At 40.2% G+C, this 15,117-nt stretch overlaps 1 protein-coding gene across 6 annotated transcripts in view; it reads right to left on the bottom strand.

Annotated features, from left to right (window-relative positions):
* Window positions 1–14,549, bottom strand: part of AKAP9 (A-kinase anchoring protein 9) — a 113,268-nt gene extending 98,719 nt beyond the window's left edge. For 5 of the 6 annotated variants that reach the window (XM_051612504.1, XM_051612505.1, XM_051612507.1 and 2 more), the window contains exon 1: window positions 14,424–14,548. In XM_051612504.1, coding sequence (XP_051468464.1) covers window positions 14,424–14,471 — 48 coding nt within the window. In that variant the 5' untranslated portion in view covers window positions 14,472–14,548. Of the gene's footprint in view, window positions 1–14,423 lie in introns of all 6 variants that reach the window. The other variant, XM_051612509.1, reaches the window with a different exon arrangement.
* Between the last annotated feature and the right edge of the window lie 568 nt (window positions 14,550–15,117).

The raw sequence follows: 15,117 nt of genomic DNA, 5'->3' as shown, positions 1-15,117 counted from the left end.
GTCATCAGAAATGTCAGTGAGTATGTTGTCTTCTGTATCACTAAAGAAAACTACTAACAAAAAAATTACTAACAATTTACAGCTACTTCTGTAGTTACTTCACTTTATTTCTTCCTAAAGCAACTGGTTTAGCACCTGTTCTTTAACAAGTATATAGTTATCTCATCTATTTAACTATATATAGTTAAATCGACAGCCGGAGACTCATTTAATTAATCCCTTGGCATTCCTTCAGGATAACAATTTATATTCAGAAAACAACTGCAACAGGCTTAAGGATTACACATTTATTCCACTCTATTTAGGTATTTAAAAATATTCATGTAAAAAGAAACATCTTCCAGAACAGGAATAGTCTAAAAAGCAATGAAAACACATCATTATACACTATATGTACTGAAGAAGTTAATAAATCTCTCCTGTCCAATAATTTTCTTCACATGCTGCTGTTCTTCCCAAAAAACTAACATTAGGAAGACACTCCTAAGACCTCAAGACAGTGGAAAAGTGAGTCTATCTTTTCCCTGAGCCCAAAGAAAGGCCAAACTCCAATCCAAACTTCTGTAATAATAGATGGAAGGAGTAAAGTTTCCATCTGATAAAAGAAAAAATTATTCTCATGTCTAGTATTTAGTAATTTTCTCCTCAATTACCATTCAATTTCTCCTTATTAACCACACCTAATTGCAATTTATGGCATCCTAGAAAACCGAGTTTACTCCCCATTTTTGCTAGGATTCAACGCAGAAAAAAAAAAAAAAAAAAAAAAATCTAGTACACTGAACTTCATGGAGTGATGGAGTGGGCAGGACAAGCCTGATCCTTCAAAGAGAAGTTCACAGGGTTTCTCAATAATCCTTTTGAACTCTGTGTTAGAGCCAAATACTTTATGAAGTACCACTGAAACAACCAATTCTGACTTTGTGGTAGAACATTCTCCATTATCAGCAAAAGAAAGGTCTGATAGTGTCAAATCTGATTTTTTTTTTTTCAGGAAAAACTTTAAACAGTTGCTACTACCAAAAAATAACATTGATTACTTAACAAGTTACTTGAGAACAAATCTTCTTTTATTCAAAAGCTAGGCATAAAAACCTTTAATATTATTAACAAAATATTAAACTAGTTGGTTCCAAAAATCCCATACTGTAGCTCAGCAATTGAAATAAAAACCCATATAGAGTAGTTAACACGATATTTAGACAATGCCATTTAAAATACCATATAAATGTTTTCCTTAACTCAGAAACATACAAAAATCATAATCTATGGCCATCTGTGCATGTCAGTTAGAGACCAACTATAAAGATAGAAAAGTATGCAAAATCAACAGTTGCCAGTATCTCCACACAGCGCCTGTCGATCAAATTACTGGCAACCTGCAAGTTTAGATGCAACACAGACACTTCCATCCAGTTATTAATTGTCTTATGTGTTTAGAAGCTGACATTTTTCATTTTATAGAGACTGAACTTTTAACATTAACATTAAACTATAAAAAACCAAAATATATGGATTCAAGAAGGAAAATAATGATTCTTATGTTCCAAGTAATAGGATTCTAAAGACAAATTCTTTGCACTAGATTTGGTTGTAGGTATTACCAAACTGACTTCTATTCTGTTTTAGAGGCATTTCTATAGGAAATAATGATATGCAGAACACTATTATGTTTATATTTTCAACTGGAGAAAAAAAAATCACTAGAACGAATCTACTTTCACCAGTTTTATAGCATTCTGTACATTAACTTGAGTGGGTATCTAATAAAATACTTGAAATCCATTTTCCCCACACAGATATACCTACATGGACATTATAGTCCAACTCAAAAAGGTGTTCTTCCCCAAACCCACTAGATGAAAACAATACTCAAAATTACAGATTTGTTTTGGAGAGCATGGAAAGAGTGAAACACTATCAGAAATGATCTTAATTACTTGTCATCTTACTGCATTACATTAAAAACATGCAGTTTTCATATAATCCTTTAGTTGCACAGACCTGACTAGCTCCTTAGGATGTAGCAGTCTACTGAATTACTGAATAAATCCTCACATATCTGTATTTTCTTAAACTATATGTTGTGCATAATCAAGGCTCCAAAAGTGATTGTTCCAATAAAAAGCATTACCTTATTTCATTTGCTTCGAAAGACTGCTTTTGAAGAATTAAAATAGACTTCATATGAAATATTAAAATCTCAACATCCTGTGGAATAAATAAAGACTAAACCAGAATATTTGCTAAAGATGACCAAGTGAATTGAAAAGCTGGTTCACAACATCAGCAAATAAATAAAGAGGAACCCTCTGCCACACACACTATTACCACCTGGAATAACAGATATCATGCTTCCAGACAACATAGTTCTATACCTCAAGTTATTATTTTTTGAGGTAAAACCCAAAAATATTACCTCCTCAAGCTGATCATGGTAGAAAAGCACAGTCTGGCTTAATTTTAATAATTCATGGAAAGAAAAAAATAGAATTAAAAAATTTAGATTGCAGATATAACTCAAGTTTTGCTTTATGTGGAGTATGCATACCTGGCGGCACAGCATTTATACTTTTCCCATAGGATTTGTCTTAATCAGTGTCCAGACTTTACTGAAATAGTGTCATTTGTAGGATTATCTTCTCATTCACTGTAGTTTGGAAGGTGTGTAGAAAAAACCTCAGGATTCTGCAGGACTATAAATTATGATCTTATGTTGAAAAAAGGAGAACACTGCATACAAAAACTCTGTGCTTTTGCTATCTCTACTGATCTTCCTGTCAGTCATCAAAGAGATCATTAAAACCCAAAATGTTACAAAGTTCCTCAGCTCTCTGTTCTTCAGCTTGTAGTTGCTTAACCTGGAAGAGAAGGAGAGCCCCTAAACAACAGTGCTGAGCACTACTGTGAAACGCAGGATCCCTTCCTGACTTCAAGTTAGATCACACAATGTCACTTTTTCTTTTTTTTTATTTTTATTTTTATCACTGAAGGATCCTGCAGACTACTGTTACATCCCAGTAATTAAATGGAAACTTGAAATTCCTTCTTTCTGACATTAGGAAAGTGTGTAAACTTTCCTCTGTCACTATTCTATGAATTTGTAATCTTCTTTCATGCTGCAATGGTTTAATGAGTTTTCTGTCAGCACATTTCTCCAGATTGTTAAGGTCTCTCTGAAAAGTAGTCCTATGCTTCAATACATTAACTTCACAAAAACATGAAATGGCCACAGCTCCAACATCTGAGGAACACCACTGGCCACCAGATGGCCATATCAACACTCTGAGCATAGCAGTCCAGACAATTTTCTACTCATACTGCAGTCCACCTATTCAAGCCACCTCTCTCTAGCTTAGTTACAAGCAAACTGCAATAGATCACATCAAATGCCATCCTAAAGTCAAGGTAAACAACATCCACCATTCTCTCGCCAACTACTGAGCCACTTGGCTCATCACAGAGGACAACACATTTGCTATTGATAAAGTCCAATCATGTTCTGGCCCTTCATATGCCTGAACATGGCTTCCACAAGGATCTGCTCCATAATCTACCCAGAGACCATGGCCAGACTGACCTTTCTATAGATCCTCACATTCTACTTCTTGCCATCCTTGAAGATGGGTCTGATGCTTCATTTCTTACCTGCTCATTTGGAATCTCTTAATCACAACGACCTTTCAAAGATGAGCTAGGTAATAGCCTTGTACTGGTAACAACCAGCTCCTGCAGGATGCTTGGCTACATTGCACTCAGTCCCATCTATTTGTGTACATTAAATTTGCTTAAGTGGTCCTCAGCTTGACCTTTTGTACTGTGGATAATGCTTCACTCCCTCCAATTCTGCCAGCAGATTCAGGGACCTGAGAAACACAAGGACACTTCTTGTTATTAGAGGCAAACAAAGCCTTGAGTACTGCTTCTACGTCCTTTTGTACTAGATCATTTGTCAAGACCATTTTGAATTCTAAGCCTCTTCACTGTGTTTGCCACTCACTTCAGTTTAGTACTGTCTGCATATAACCATGCATTCTTTCCACTACTAATAATGCAAATACTGAGTGGCACAGGCCCCTGAAAGATTGAAAGACCACCTACTTTGAGAGTAAGCCATTAAAACAAAAAATAATGCTAAGAACAGGAGTAACCATGAAATGATGATTGCACCAAGACCAAGTAATTAGTTTGCTTATGAACCTACATCAAAAAGCTTTGAAAGCTTAATACCACACTGACTTTCAACAAGTTCTGTCTTCATCAGCCCTAGTCACCTAAAAGTGCTCTTGCATTAACACTTGTGCAGATCCCCAAGGGCCTTAATGTTGACAATTCATTTAGACAAATCTGATTCATATAAAGAGCAATCTTTGCCAGTCTTCAGAGATTCCCTAATGAGTATAAGCAGAGTCTTACTGATGACTACAGCCTTGGCTATGGTGTATATTCAAGCATCAATGTAGCTTCCAGGGGGGCAGGGTTGGGGGTAATCAGCTGTTTCTCAAAATTCATGAATACTGATTGGAATCCTACAGGAAAATCCTGACATGTCTAAAGAAAACTGCAGCCAGTCTTTTGCTGCTTCCTGTGGGCTCTTAATCAATACTCCATAGCAGCTCACATAGTTCCTACTTCTACAACACACTGCAAAAAATCAACTGCAAATTCTAATTATTAACTTAAAAAAACCCTACAATTTCTAGAGTATAATGCTTTAAAGATGCAGCAATATCAAGATACATAATGAAAGCTACGGACAGAATCTGTATCTGAAGAGGCTTTGTCCAGACTTCTCTGTGTAGCTAATGCAAGAAAACCTCCATCACAGAAGCATTTGCCCTTTCTGCTTTGTGTTGATGCTGCAAGAAAGGGGCTGCAGCCTGCTGTGTGCTTTTTCTGACCAGAAGGACTCCTGCACTTCACAACAATGCATATTTTTCTTTCCTCCTGCATTGGAACATTTAGTCTATATGCTAAATGAGGAAGAAGAGTTTATTAGAAGCTAGCTGAAAAGGGCTGAATAGAATATTTTTGGATGTTAGAAGAAGCATCAACTATTGATTTACTTTGAGTTTATATGTACTACTTACCATACCCTGATTCGTGTTAACTTTTTCCACCTAAGACAAAAAAGAATTTATAATAGCAAAACCTTTATTCTGCTGTAAACCACTTTAATTGTATTTATGTATAATACATCTAGATTTTTTCCATCTGCTTTACACTGTGTACTCTTTAGTAAAAAATATAGCTATGTCAGAGATACCTAAAGACCAAAAACTGAGGAAAATAACTTCAAAAGGTAGAAAAAATATACAAAGGAATAGAACAAAGCACAGCAAGATCTGAACAGTTTTGCTGATATCTAATTTCTCATTAACTAAGAATTCTGAAAGAAAAAGGCACCTCTAGAATGAACAGACTATGTCTAAATAAGACTTGATAACCAACTTAATAACCAACACAAGAATACATTTTTTTTTATTTTTTTTTTTTTTTAAGTTGATGGGTGTCATGGAATTGATACAGAATTTGAGAGGTTACATCATTAGCAACAAGACAATCAGCTTTTCAGATACAGATCAACAGTTCAAGTTCTGTTCAAGCTAAGCAGGGAGTAACAGCCACTCCTTGTTGGTAAACACAAACGATGTGATGACTTCCACCCAGCTGCCAAGGAAACCTCCTAGCTGACACTAGTTAGTAGTCTGGAGAATTTAGATACAATTTTAGGAGATAATTTGTAGACATTCTGGCCTCCTCTGTGCTTCAACTCCATGTAGAAGCTGAACAAAACTTTAAATTTTCATATTAAAAATGTTTGTGGTTTTGTTTGTTTGTTTGTTTTTGTTTTTAAATAAGTTGTAAAATACCTGGGAACAAGTCAAATTCAGTTGCACCTCCTCATTTTCCCACCTTTTTAATATTAGTTTTACACAAATTCATACCATGTGGCATGTCTGGCACTGAATGGACAGACTGCAATTAAAGCCCCCAAACTCAGTAGGTTTGTGCCAGACAGCTCTGTGAGGAGCAGAGCAGACAAAAGGAAAGAACCAACTGCCTGAATTTCACGCTCAGTGTGCAAGACTTTACAGGCTTCTATTATTTTGATAGGCTTCTATTACTTCTTACACACTGCTGAATCATGACAGAAAAGCAAGTTCACAAAGACACAGATACTGCTCACAAAACTCTAACCTTGCCTAATCTGTTTTGTTTTTTTGTTTTGTTTTGTTTGTAAAAGGCGCAAATTTGAATTCCTGGAATACATTCCAAACAATAAAGAATATCTAAGAAACATAAGCCTCTTTTGAGGAGTCTTGTATCAAGATTTCCATTTCTACAAAAACAGAAAACTAGGCTAGTTAGCAAAACATACTACTGAACGTGCCGAGACACTATTTTCTTATAATTGTTATGGGGCTTTACCTGTAAAACATTTCTGCTGTATAACTTCCAACTGAAAAGATATATTCTCAATGTATGGTATTAATATTAAATCAATTACTTCACTCAGACAATCTAAACGGATTCAGGAACACTGAAATACTTTTCCCTTGTTTTATGGTTCGATATGGGAGGTCTCTTTGCAGAGAAGTTGGAGTTCAAGGACAAGAAAAACTTCAGAAAGCAAACCAGGATTAAGGGATAACCACTTCTGTTACATCACAGCCTATCAGCAAAGTCAGATTTGAGTAAGCTCTTATGCAACTTACTCTGCTTATTCTCTGTAACACCTATTTTATCAATATTTGCACAGAAACATAGTCTGTCCCAGAGTATCATCTTCCCCTCAAGATGATAGTTTTAGAGATATGCTGTAGTTTTGCCATGGCAGAACAGTTTTAATCAAATCTATGCGTTCCCCTGGAATAATAACAAAAATTGTATATATTGTCTTTAAAATTATTATCTCCAACTGTGGAGAGTCTTAATTTCTTGTTGAAAGGAAGAAGTCAGAGAGTTGTAGTCAATGGGACAGAATCTAGTTGGAGGTCTGTGACTGGTGGAATGCCTCAGGGGTCGGTGCTGGGACCGGTGTTGTTCAATATTTTCATCAACGACCCAGATGAGGGAACAGAGTGTGCCCTCAGCAAGTTTGCTGATGACACTAAACTGGGAGGAGTGGCTGACACATCAGAAGGCTGTGCTGCCATTCAGCGAGACCTTGACAGGCTGGAGAGTTGGGAGGGGAGAAACTTGATGAAATTCAACAAGAGCAAGTGTAGAGTCTTGCATCTGGGGAAGAACAACCCCATGTACCAGTACAGGCTGGGGGCTGACCTGCTGGAGAGCAGTGTAGGAGAAAAGAACCTGGGGGTCTTGGTGGACAGGAGGATGACCATGAGCCAGCAATGTGCCCTTGTAGCCAAGAAGGCCAATGGCATCCTGGGGTGCATTAGAAAGGGTGTGGTTAGTCGATCAAGAGAGGTTCTCCTCCCCCTCTATTCTGCCTTGGTGAGGCCACATCTGGAGTATTGTGTCCAGTTCTGGGCCCCTCAGTTCAAGAAGGACAGGGAAGTGCTTGAAAGAGTCCAGGGGGGTTGGACTAGATGATCTTTTGAGGTCCCTTCCAACTCCTAAGATTCTGTGATTCTTGATATTTAGAAGTATGGTCTCATAGACTACTTCTTTGTTTTATGATGATGCTAAAATATAGGGTTGTTACAATTGTGACTTGATCACTTCCACACTTCCCTAAGCTTAGTGTCTGGTTTCCAAAGTCTCACATTCTCTTGCACATATACCAGTTATTGAATTTGTTTCATTTGGAAGCTTGTGGGGCTTCCTTTTCAGAAGAGGGGGGAAACAGGAAGACTGACTCTACACTTCCAAGAAACTAAGAACTCTAAGAATTTTTAACACTTTTATTCATTCTTCTGTCTTTCATCCACCAGTTGTAGGAAAGGTAGTTTATGATATAAAATTGGCTTCTCATAAAATCATATGAAAATGCAGATTAAGGTTTCAATCAAGGAACAGGAATACCAGAACCATCAACACAATATGGCATGACAGCAAGTGTCAACATACAAGTGTCTGATCATCATCATAATTTCAAGATCTATTTACTTTGTATTTCAGCACAGCAGTCAAAAAAACTGCAATTCCCAGATGCATTTCATTGAACTGTGGTACATTTATAAATGTGTCTTTGCAAATTCAAAGTCACGTTAACCGGTACCAGTAACAAAAATATTTTTGATCCAATATAGAGCAATAGATTGAAATCTTTATTCAAGATAGAGACAGAGTAGATATTCAAGACAGAGACTTCAGCCCTTAAATTAGGATTCCCAACAACTGTATTATTAGTAGATAAGTTTAAATTACAATATAACACAGAAAAACAAAGTTGGTCCTAGTTCAGCAGCCTTTTTTCATTTGTCCCCATTTTAATGAGATTTTTCACTATTGCAAACACTAGGATGCTACATGTAACCATGTATTATTCTGCAGTTAATGTCTCTATATACCAATATTTACAGGCACCTACTTGTTTGGTTATTATCTGTGGGGAAAAAATAGTATTTTCTGGGAACACCTATATTTGTCAAAAGGTCCAATCTACTTTCCTTGGAGTATCAGACACACTTTACTGAAAATACTTGAGAAAGAATTTGTGCTGGTGGTCATGCTTATTCCCAAATCAGTATAAACAAACTTCTCTAGACACTGTTATAACTGAGAGTAAAAAATGTCACAGTCACCTCTGTTTTGCGATTGCAAAACCCATGTAAAGAAAATAAGAAGTTACACAACACAACACAGAAATGAAGGAGAGACTGGCGCTACAATGAAGCAAGTCTTGAATGTAGGGTAAGACGAACTTTGTGCTTTCTTTTCTGTAATTCCTTCTCTTTACATATGGAGATGCAAGAAAACATTTAAAATGTGTTTTTACAATGTGATTTCTTGCTTTCATAGTGCTAAAAAAAAAAAATACTGTTTTGTTGGGGTTTTTTCCCTCTATTTTGGTTGTGAAACTCACTAGGCATCTTGGATTAAAAACCAAATTTTCTCTAAATTGGCTACAGGACAAAGGCTATTCTTAAGTTAAATTTATCTGCATCCTCAGAAGAAAGCAATACTAGTTTAAGTTCAGTCTACCTTGTATCACTATTGTAAGGTAGACAGCTATTTTAAGACTTTGAATAAAGGAGACTATTGACAATAACATTTAAAACAAATAATCAAGCCCTGAATCAAAAGCAATAATAACAGTTGAAATCCCAGATTTCAATTCAAGAACTATTTTTTAAATGGATCAAATAAATTCTAGAAGAAACTTGAACATAATGGGGACAAAAAATAATAATTTTAAAAAAACTTATTTTTTAAAAGGAAAAAAGAAAGCTGAGGAAACTGTAGAGAGCAGGTAGTTCTATTATCCTCAGGAGAATCATCAATTATACGAAAAACCTCAACATTTAAGCTAGCCATCCCTATTTTTCTGCTATTAGAAATAGAATGTGTCTTGAAAACAGCTTCACAGATTACCTTTAGAACTGATGGAGATGCAAAGGACTAGAGTGAAGCTTGTAAAAGAAGAATCAAACCCGACAAGTTTAGAAGGACCTGGGCATACAAACAGCTTAGCAACACAAAAAAGGAATGCCTAGGAATCAGGCTCAAGTTTGTGAGGATCCTTCTATGCAAGAAAAGGGCTCCCTCAAACAAACTGTCTTAAAGCCCAGTTCTTCATTATAGCATTTTTTCAGAGTTTCACTGCACTCTCCTGTTATGTTATCAACTAAGAGAGTAGGTCTCTTCCCTTCACATCTGCTGAGCCAAAGCTCACCCACACTTTTCCAGTGCGGCGACTCTTGAGAGCTAGCCCTGACTATTCCCCAGTTGCTTCCTCTCTTGTCCATTAATACACATACACCATCTTCACATACAAACATTGCCCGGCATCATCCTCATTCTGTGAGCTTTTACCCCTTAAAGCTGCTCTCTTTCATACTTCATGAAGGTGACAGCAATGAATAGGACTTTACGACAAAAATACCACGTTGTGATCTGGCCGAATATGACTCTTATCATAAGCAGAGTAAGAAAACCCAGACTGAAAAGGAAATTCTGCACTCCAGGATTCTGTTTAATTATTTTTGTTCAACTTATTTGAGGCAGGCAGAGGATAAACAAAATGAACAGTCTACACCTGAAAGCAAAAGAACATGTGTTAGTAGACCAACTATTTAATGAAAGGTAAGGTTTGAATGTATTTAATTGGTCTTCTGTGATGAAAAACTCTTCACTGAAGTACTGTTGGTTTTTTTTTTTTCTCTTCAGGTAAACTACAAGGAATTTAAAAGGACACAATCTATATGTTGAATTCTTCTGGGAGCTTTGTGTTAGAGCTTTAATCACTGTGGCACATAATTATTCTATGTTTAGACCAGAAGACAAAATCTGCTATTAATTTTTTTACTATTCATTTTATGAAAATCACTTGCCAAATTAGTTATACAACCTGTAATGCTTGTCCAGTGAGTGCCAGTAGAGCTTCTAAACCAACTGTACTGTTCCATCTGCTCAGTAATTCTCTGGCATAGATCAAAAGCAGTAACAATGCTTATTCTGTGCTCAAGTGTTTAACTAAATCAGATAGTTCCCTAATTTCCTCAGGTCCTTCAACAATTACATTATTTCTTCAAACAATACAAGAATGTATTACAAACACACACAGAGGTTTTGAAAATCAAAATATTTTCTTTAAATTTCAGAAGTTTCAGCAACATACTCACAGCCATTTTCTCACAAGGGACTCTTGAGTCCCAGACATTTTCATTCTGAAGCTAGCAAACTACTCTGTAGAGTTTTGAAAGTTAATCAAAATAGTGCAACATCTTGATAAGAAAAGCCAGATACTAAGTTGCTAGATAAATGCATAAAAATACCCAACTACCATAAATAGTTTCCACTTTAATGTTAGATGAGATTTCCAAGCAAACTGATGCACACAGGCATACACACGTAGTATGTGTGCACATACACACCAAGATCTTTAACCAGTGTCCTCTGTTGTATTTTGCAAGACCAGATATACCTACATTACCTCAGGCCCTCAACAATATTCTAGAATCTCTTAAGCAAGGCACAAAATGTATCTGACTGAATTCTAAGTTCACTGTTTTTTGGGGCACTGATCAACTTAACAATATGTACCTGTATTTCTGTTGCTAGCACACATTTCCCTTCCACCTTCCATCACAGTCAACCTCCTTTCCCTTAACCAGCCGTTCTAACACTTTTCTTGCTCCACCATAATCATACCAGGATCTAAGATGAAGAAATTGCTTGCTTGGAAAGAAGAGAACTCTATGAAGGCACAAAGAGACCATTTCCAAGGGTGAGAGAGACAGACCTTTACAGAGGCTGGGTTAATATCCAGCACATTTACCTTGTGAAAAAGAAAAATTAATGACTATAGGTCTGGAAAAAGGAACATGCAATTTACTGGCTTTAACTTTGTGCCTCCCTTGCCTTTATTGGTTTCTAACAGACAGAACAGCAACATATGGTACAATTACTTCATAATAAAGACTTGGTGTAGTCTCCAAAAGTCAGCAGGTACACATGAATGTTGGTGAGCTTCTACCAAGAGCTTTTAATTCAGTTTTTCAAATGACGCACTGGCAAAGGCTGCGTGTCTGCACTGAGACCCATTCTTCCAGGCTTGAGTACACTTAGCACCTTTCAATCAAGGTAAGATTCACAATGAAGCTTTTCATTTCCAGTAATAATAAAGGAGGACTCAAAAGAAACTTCCACTGCAGAAAATCCACTTGTAATACACTTCCCTGTAAAAGATCTATGTGGGGAGACAGCATCTTAAGCAGACATCAAGTTCCACTGCAGATGAATCCACACAAAACCAAACTCCACAGCTTGCCTACTTGACATTATGATCAGAACCAAATGATTTCTTTAGAGAAAGTTGATATTGCTTAAAATGCACACACCGAGATTTGGCAGTAGACTGCTACCCACTTTTCTAGAAAAAAAACACCAACCCAACCCAAACAAGAACCTAAATCCCAATTTCAAAGAGTAACTCCACCATTTGCAGTGTACCAGACGCCTTCATGGCACTTACCAGACTCTTTTACTGGCCTCTCAATTATCTACATTCATCCCACAGTTTCGGAAACATTTATCACCAAAATTTATAATTTCAGGTGGATGTATCAAGGTATCTGCTGTATGGCAATACCTACAGTTTCAGCACAGGAACACCACATACTTTAATACATTTATCCAGCTATTTTATTTAAACAACACTCAGTAGTCAGGCTCAGAAGTTTTGTGGATGCTCATTGCTGTGGATTGCAGAAAGTATTCGTTGGAGCCAAGCAGTTTTAGAAGACATACTGATCATGCTGCTGTGAATGAATTTGTATCCTTGAAAAAGCAGCTGTAGGAGCAACTCCTGCTTCCATTCTCTGCTAACACTATTTCTTCTTTACTGCCTTTATCAGTGACACTTGTCACTGGAGACTGTGATCTAACCTCTGGAATACAACACATTTACATCATTCACATGTAAAAAAGGGGTATATGGTACACAGAACACCAATGAAAAATCTGAAGAACTAATAGTGCTTTTACAGTCCATTCCCATGTAAATCAAATATAGCTTTAAAGAGTTTGACTCTTTGACTAAAAGAATGACTTAAACCACAAGGGACATTTAAAAGCATAGAATATGAAAATATTCAGGTGAATACTTACTTGCAAGAACATAATTAGGTTTTAGTCAGAAAATACTAGACAGGCAAGAGTAATGAAAGTGATCCTAAAATGAAAAATAAATCTACTAAAAGTGTGTACATGTCTTTTCTCAAAGAAGGAAAATACTGAATTCCTGCTGGAGACCTGACTTTTGGTTCACTTTTCAGTAGTTGTCATTATTTCTCTGTGTTAAACGCCGGCCAACAATGCCAGAAAAACCATACATTCTCTTAACAGAATTCTTCATTGTGGTTTATAATACTGGCAAATTTACCTCAATCAGTTTATTTGTGAACTACTTTCTAGTTTTCTGCAACATAGTTAGCCAACCTGGGCGTAACACGTTGGTAGTGCCACAGTGCCTAATCTGTCCCGGTGCATTTGAATAGCACCGCATAATGTTGTGTAAACAGCTTTCCTGCTCTAAGCGTTCAGGAACAGGTTTTCCTATCAAACGTACAGTTCCAGCTAGGAGAGCTTCTTAGCGTATGTTTTGCACACTCTTTCAAAAGGAACAGAAACACAGCAAGTTACAATTTTTTTGTCTAATACAGTAAAATATTCAATACCTTCACAGTCGAACTACGTTTTCTTTCCATAGACCACATAAGCAAGCTAATGATGATGTTTCATAGCTTCATCTCTAGCTTGTCTTCTGGTTGCCTGTACTATTATTAGCCCAGTTACACGTGTATCTTTAGCATGAATGACTCGCTTACAAACTCCTAAACTCTTATCACGTAGCAATGACTGGGGGAAGGAACCAGATGATACCTAGTATCAAACCACCAATTTTACCTCATTTTCCTACTAATGCCACCAGTCTATCTTAACTCACTGACCACACCAAAGGTTTCTTTGAAGTAAAACAATGTTTCCAGAGCATGGTAACTCTAGTCTTTGGCTCAAGTGCTTTGCATGCGGTGTGGGCTGAGCCATGCTTAAGGAGCACAATGATAAGCTCCCTGATGAGCTCTCCGGTAAGCCCGGGGCACCGTCTGCGCCGCCTGACGGCCCGCGGGGCGGCTGCGGGTGTGCGGGCAGCGGGCGGGTGTGCGGGCAGCGGGCGGGCGGGCGGGCGGGCAGCGGGCGGGCGGACGTGCGGGGCCCGACAGGTGACTAACCGGGCAGCGGCTGAGCGCACCTCACCGCATGCGGGGAGCATCTCTAATCCTCCGCCTCCTCAGGCTCTCCCACGGTGTTAGCACCGTGCTATCGGTGTTATAAACTTCCGTAAAGGTTTACGGGGAGTTTCCCAGGCTTAAGAGGCAAGCGGATTCCGAGCCTGGGGCGCGGCGCGCTAAGGATGTCTCCTCCTCCTCGGCTCTTCCTCCACTCGGCGCCGCCAGCGCAGCGGCCTCGCAGCGGGGACCGCCCGGGCTGCCCCCGCCCGGCCCCGCAGCGGGCACCTGTGGCGTGCGCCGCACGGGTCCCGCAGCCACGGCCACTCGCAGCCGCGCCCCGGCCCGGGAGCGCCCCGGCCCCGCGCCGGCCGAGGCCGCGGGAGGCGCGCAGGGCGGCAGCACCGAGCGCCTCCTCCGCCCGCCGCTTTGTTCGGCCCCGAGCCGAGCCCCGAGCCGAGCCCCGAGCCCAGCCCCTGCCGCAGCCGCGCTCCGCCGCCCGGCCCGGCCCCGCTGACGATCCTCCCCGGCTCCGCTGCGCTCCTCTCAGCCTCCCCCTACCTTGGCTTTCCCAGCCTCCAGTTTCTTCAGCCGCTCCTCGTCCTCCATGGCGTCTGTGCAGGAGAGCGGAGCGTTACCGGCGGCGGGAGGCGGAGCCCGCCACGCCCCCCGCCCTCAGCGCCCTGTGCGGTCCCGTCCCGTCCCGTCCCGTCCCGCCTCACAGCGACGACAGCTGCCGTGGCGGGGCCACCGGCGCCGCCATCTTCACATCCACGTAAACACGCGGCCGGGGAAAGTGACGTCCTGCAGCCCGCTCCTCCTCCCGCCGCCCGCCCCTCCTCCCCCGAGCCCCCGCAGCCGCTGCCCCGCGCCCGCCCGGCCCCGCCGCAGCCGCAGCCGCAGCCGCCCCGCAGGAGCGGGTTGGCAGCCCCGGAGCGGGGAGCGCGCAGCCCCGCCTGGCAGCCGGGCGGGCGGAGGGGGCGGGCACAGCCCCGCTCGCCTCCCTCTCCTCCCCGGCTCGCTCCCGCAGGAGGGGCGGGGGCTTTCTCTTCCCGCAAAAGAACCGCAGCGGCGAGGCGCCTGTGATCCGCTGTTGGTTTGACACAAAGGTCTGAGCAGACAGCACCCGAGGTCTGCAGGAGTGCTGCCTTCTGCTGACTCGCGAATCCAGCCTCCCTGGCTACAATGCTAATTCTGACCGTTTTGATTTTCTAAGTGTTTTCTCGCTCCTGCGCGAGGCTCACTTAGTTTCAAG

Source organism: Apus apus, chromosome 2 (assembly GCF_020740795.1).
Source record: "Apus apus isolate bApuApu2 chromosome 2, bApuApu2.pri.cur, whole genome shotgun sequence".
NCBI classification, from domain to species: Eukaryota; Metazoa; Chordata; class Aves; order Apodiformes; family Apodidae; genus Apus; species Apus apus.
This window is presented reverse-complemented; position numbering and strand designations above follow the sequence as displayed.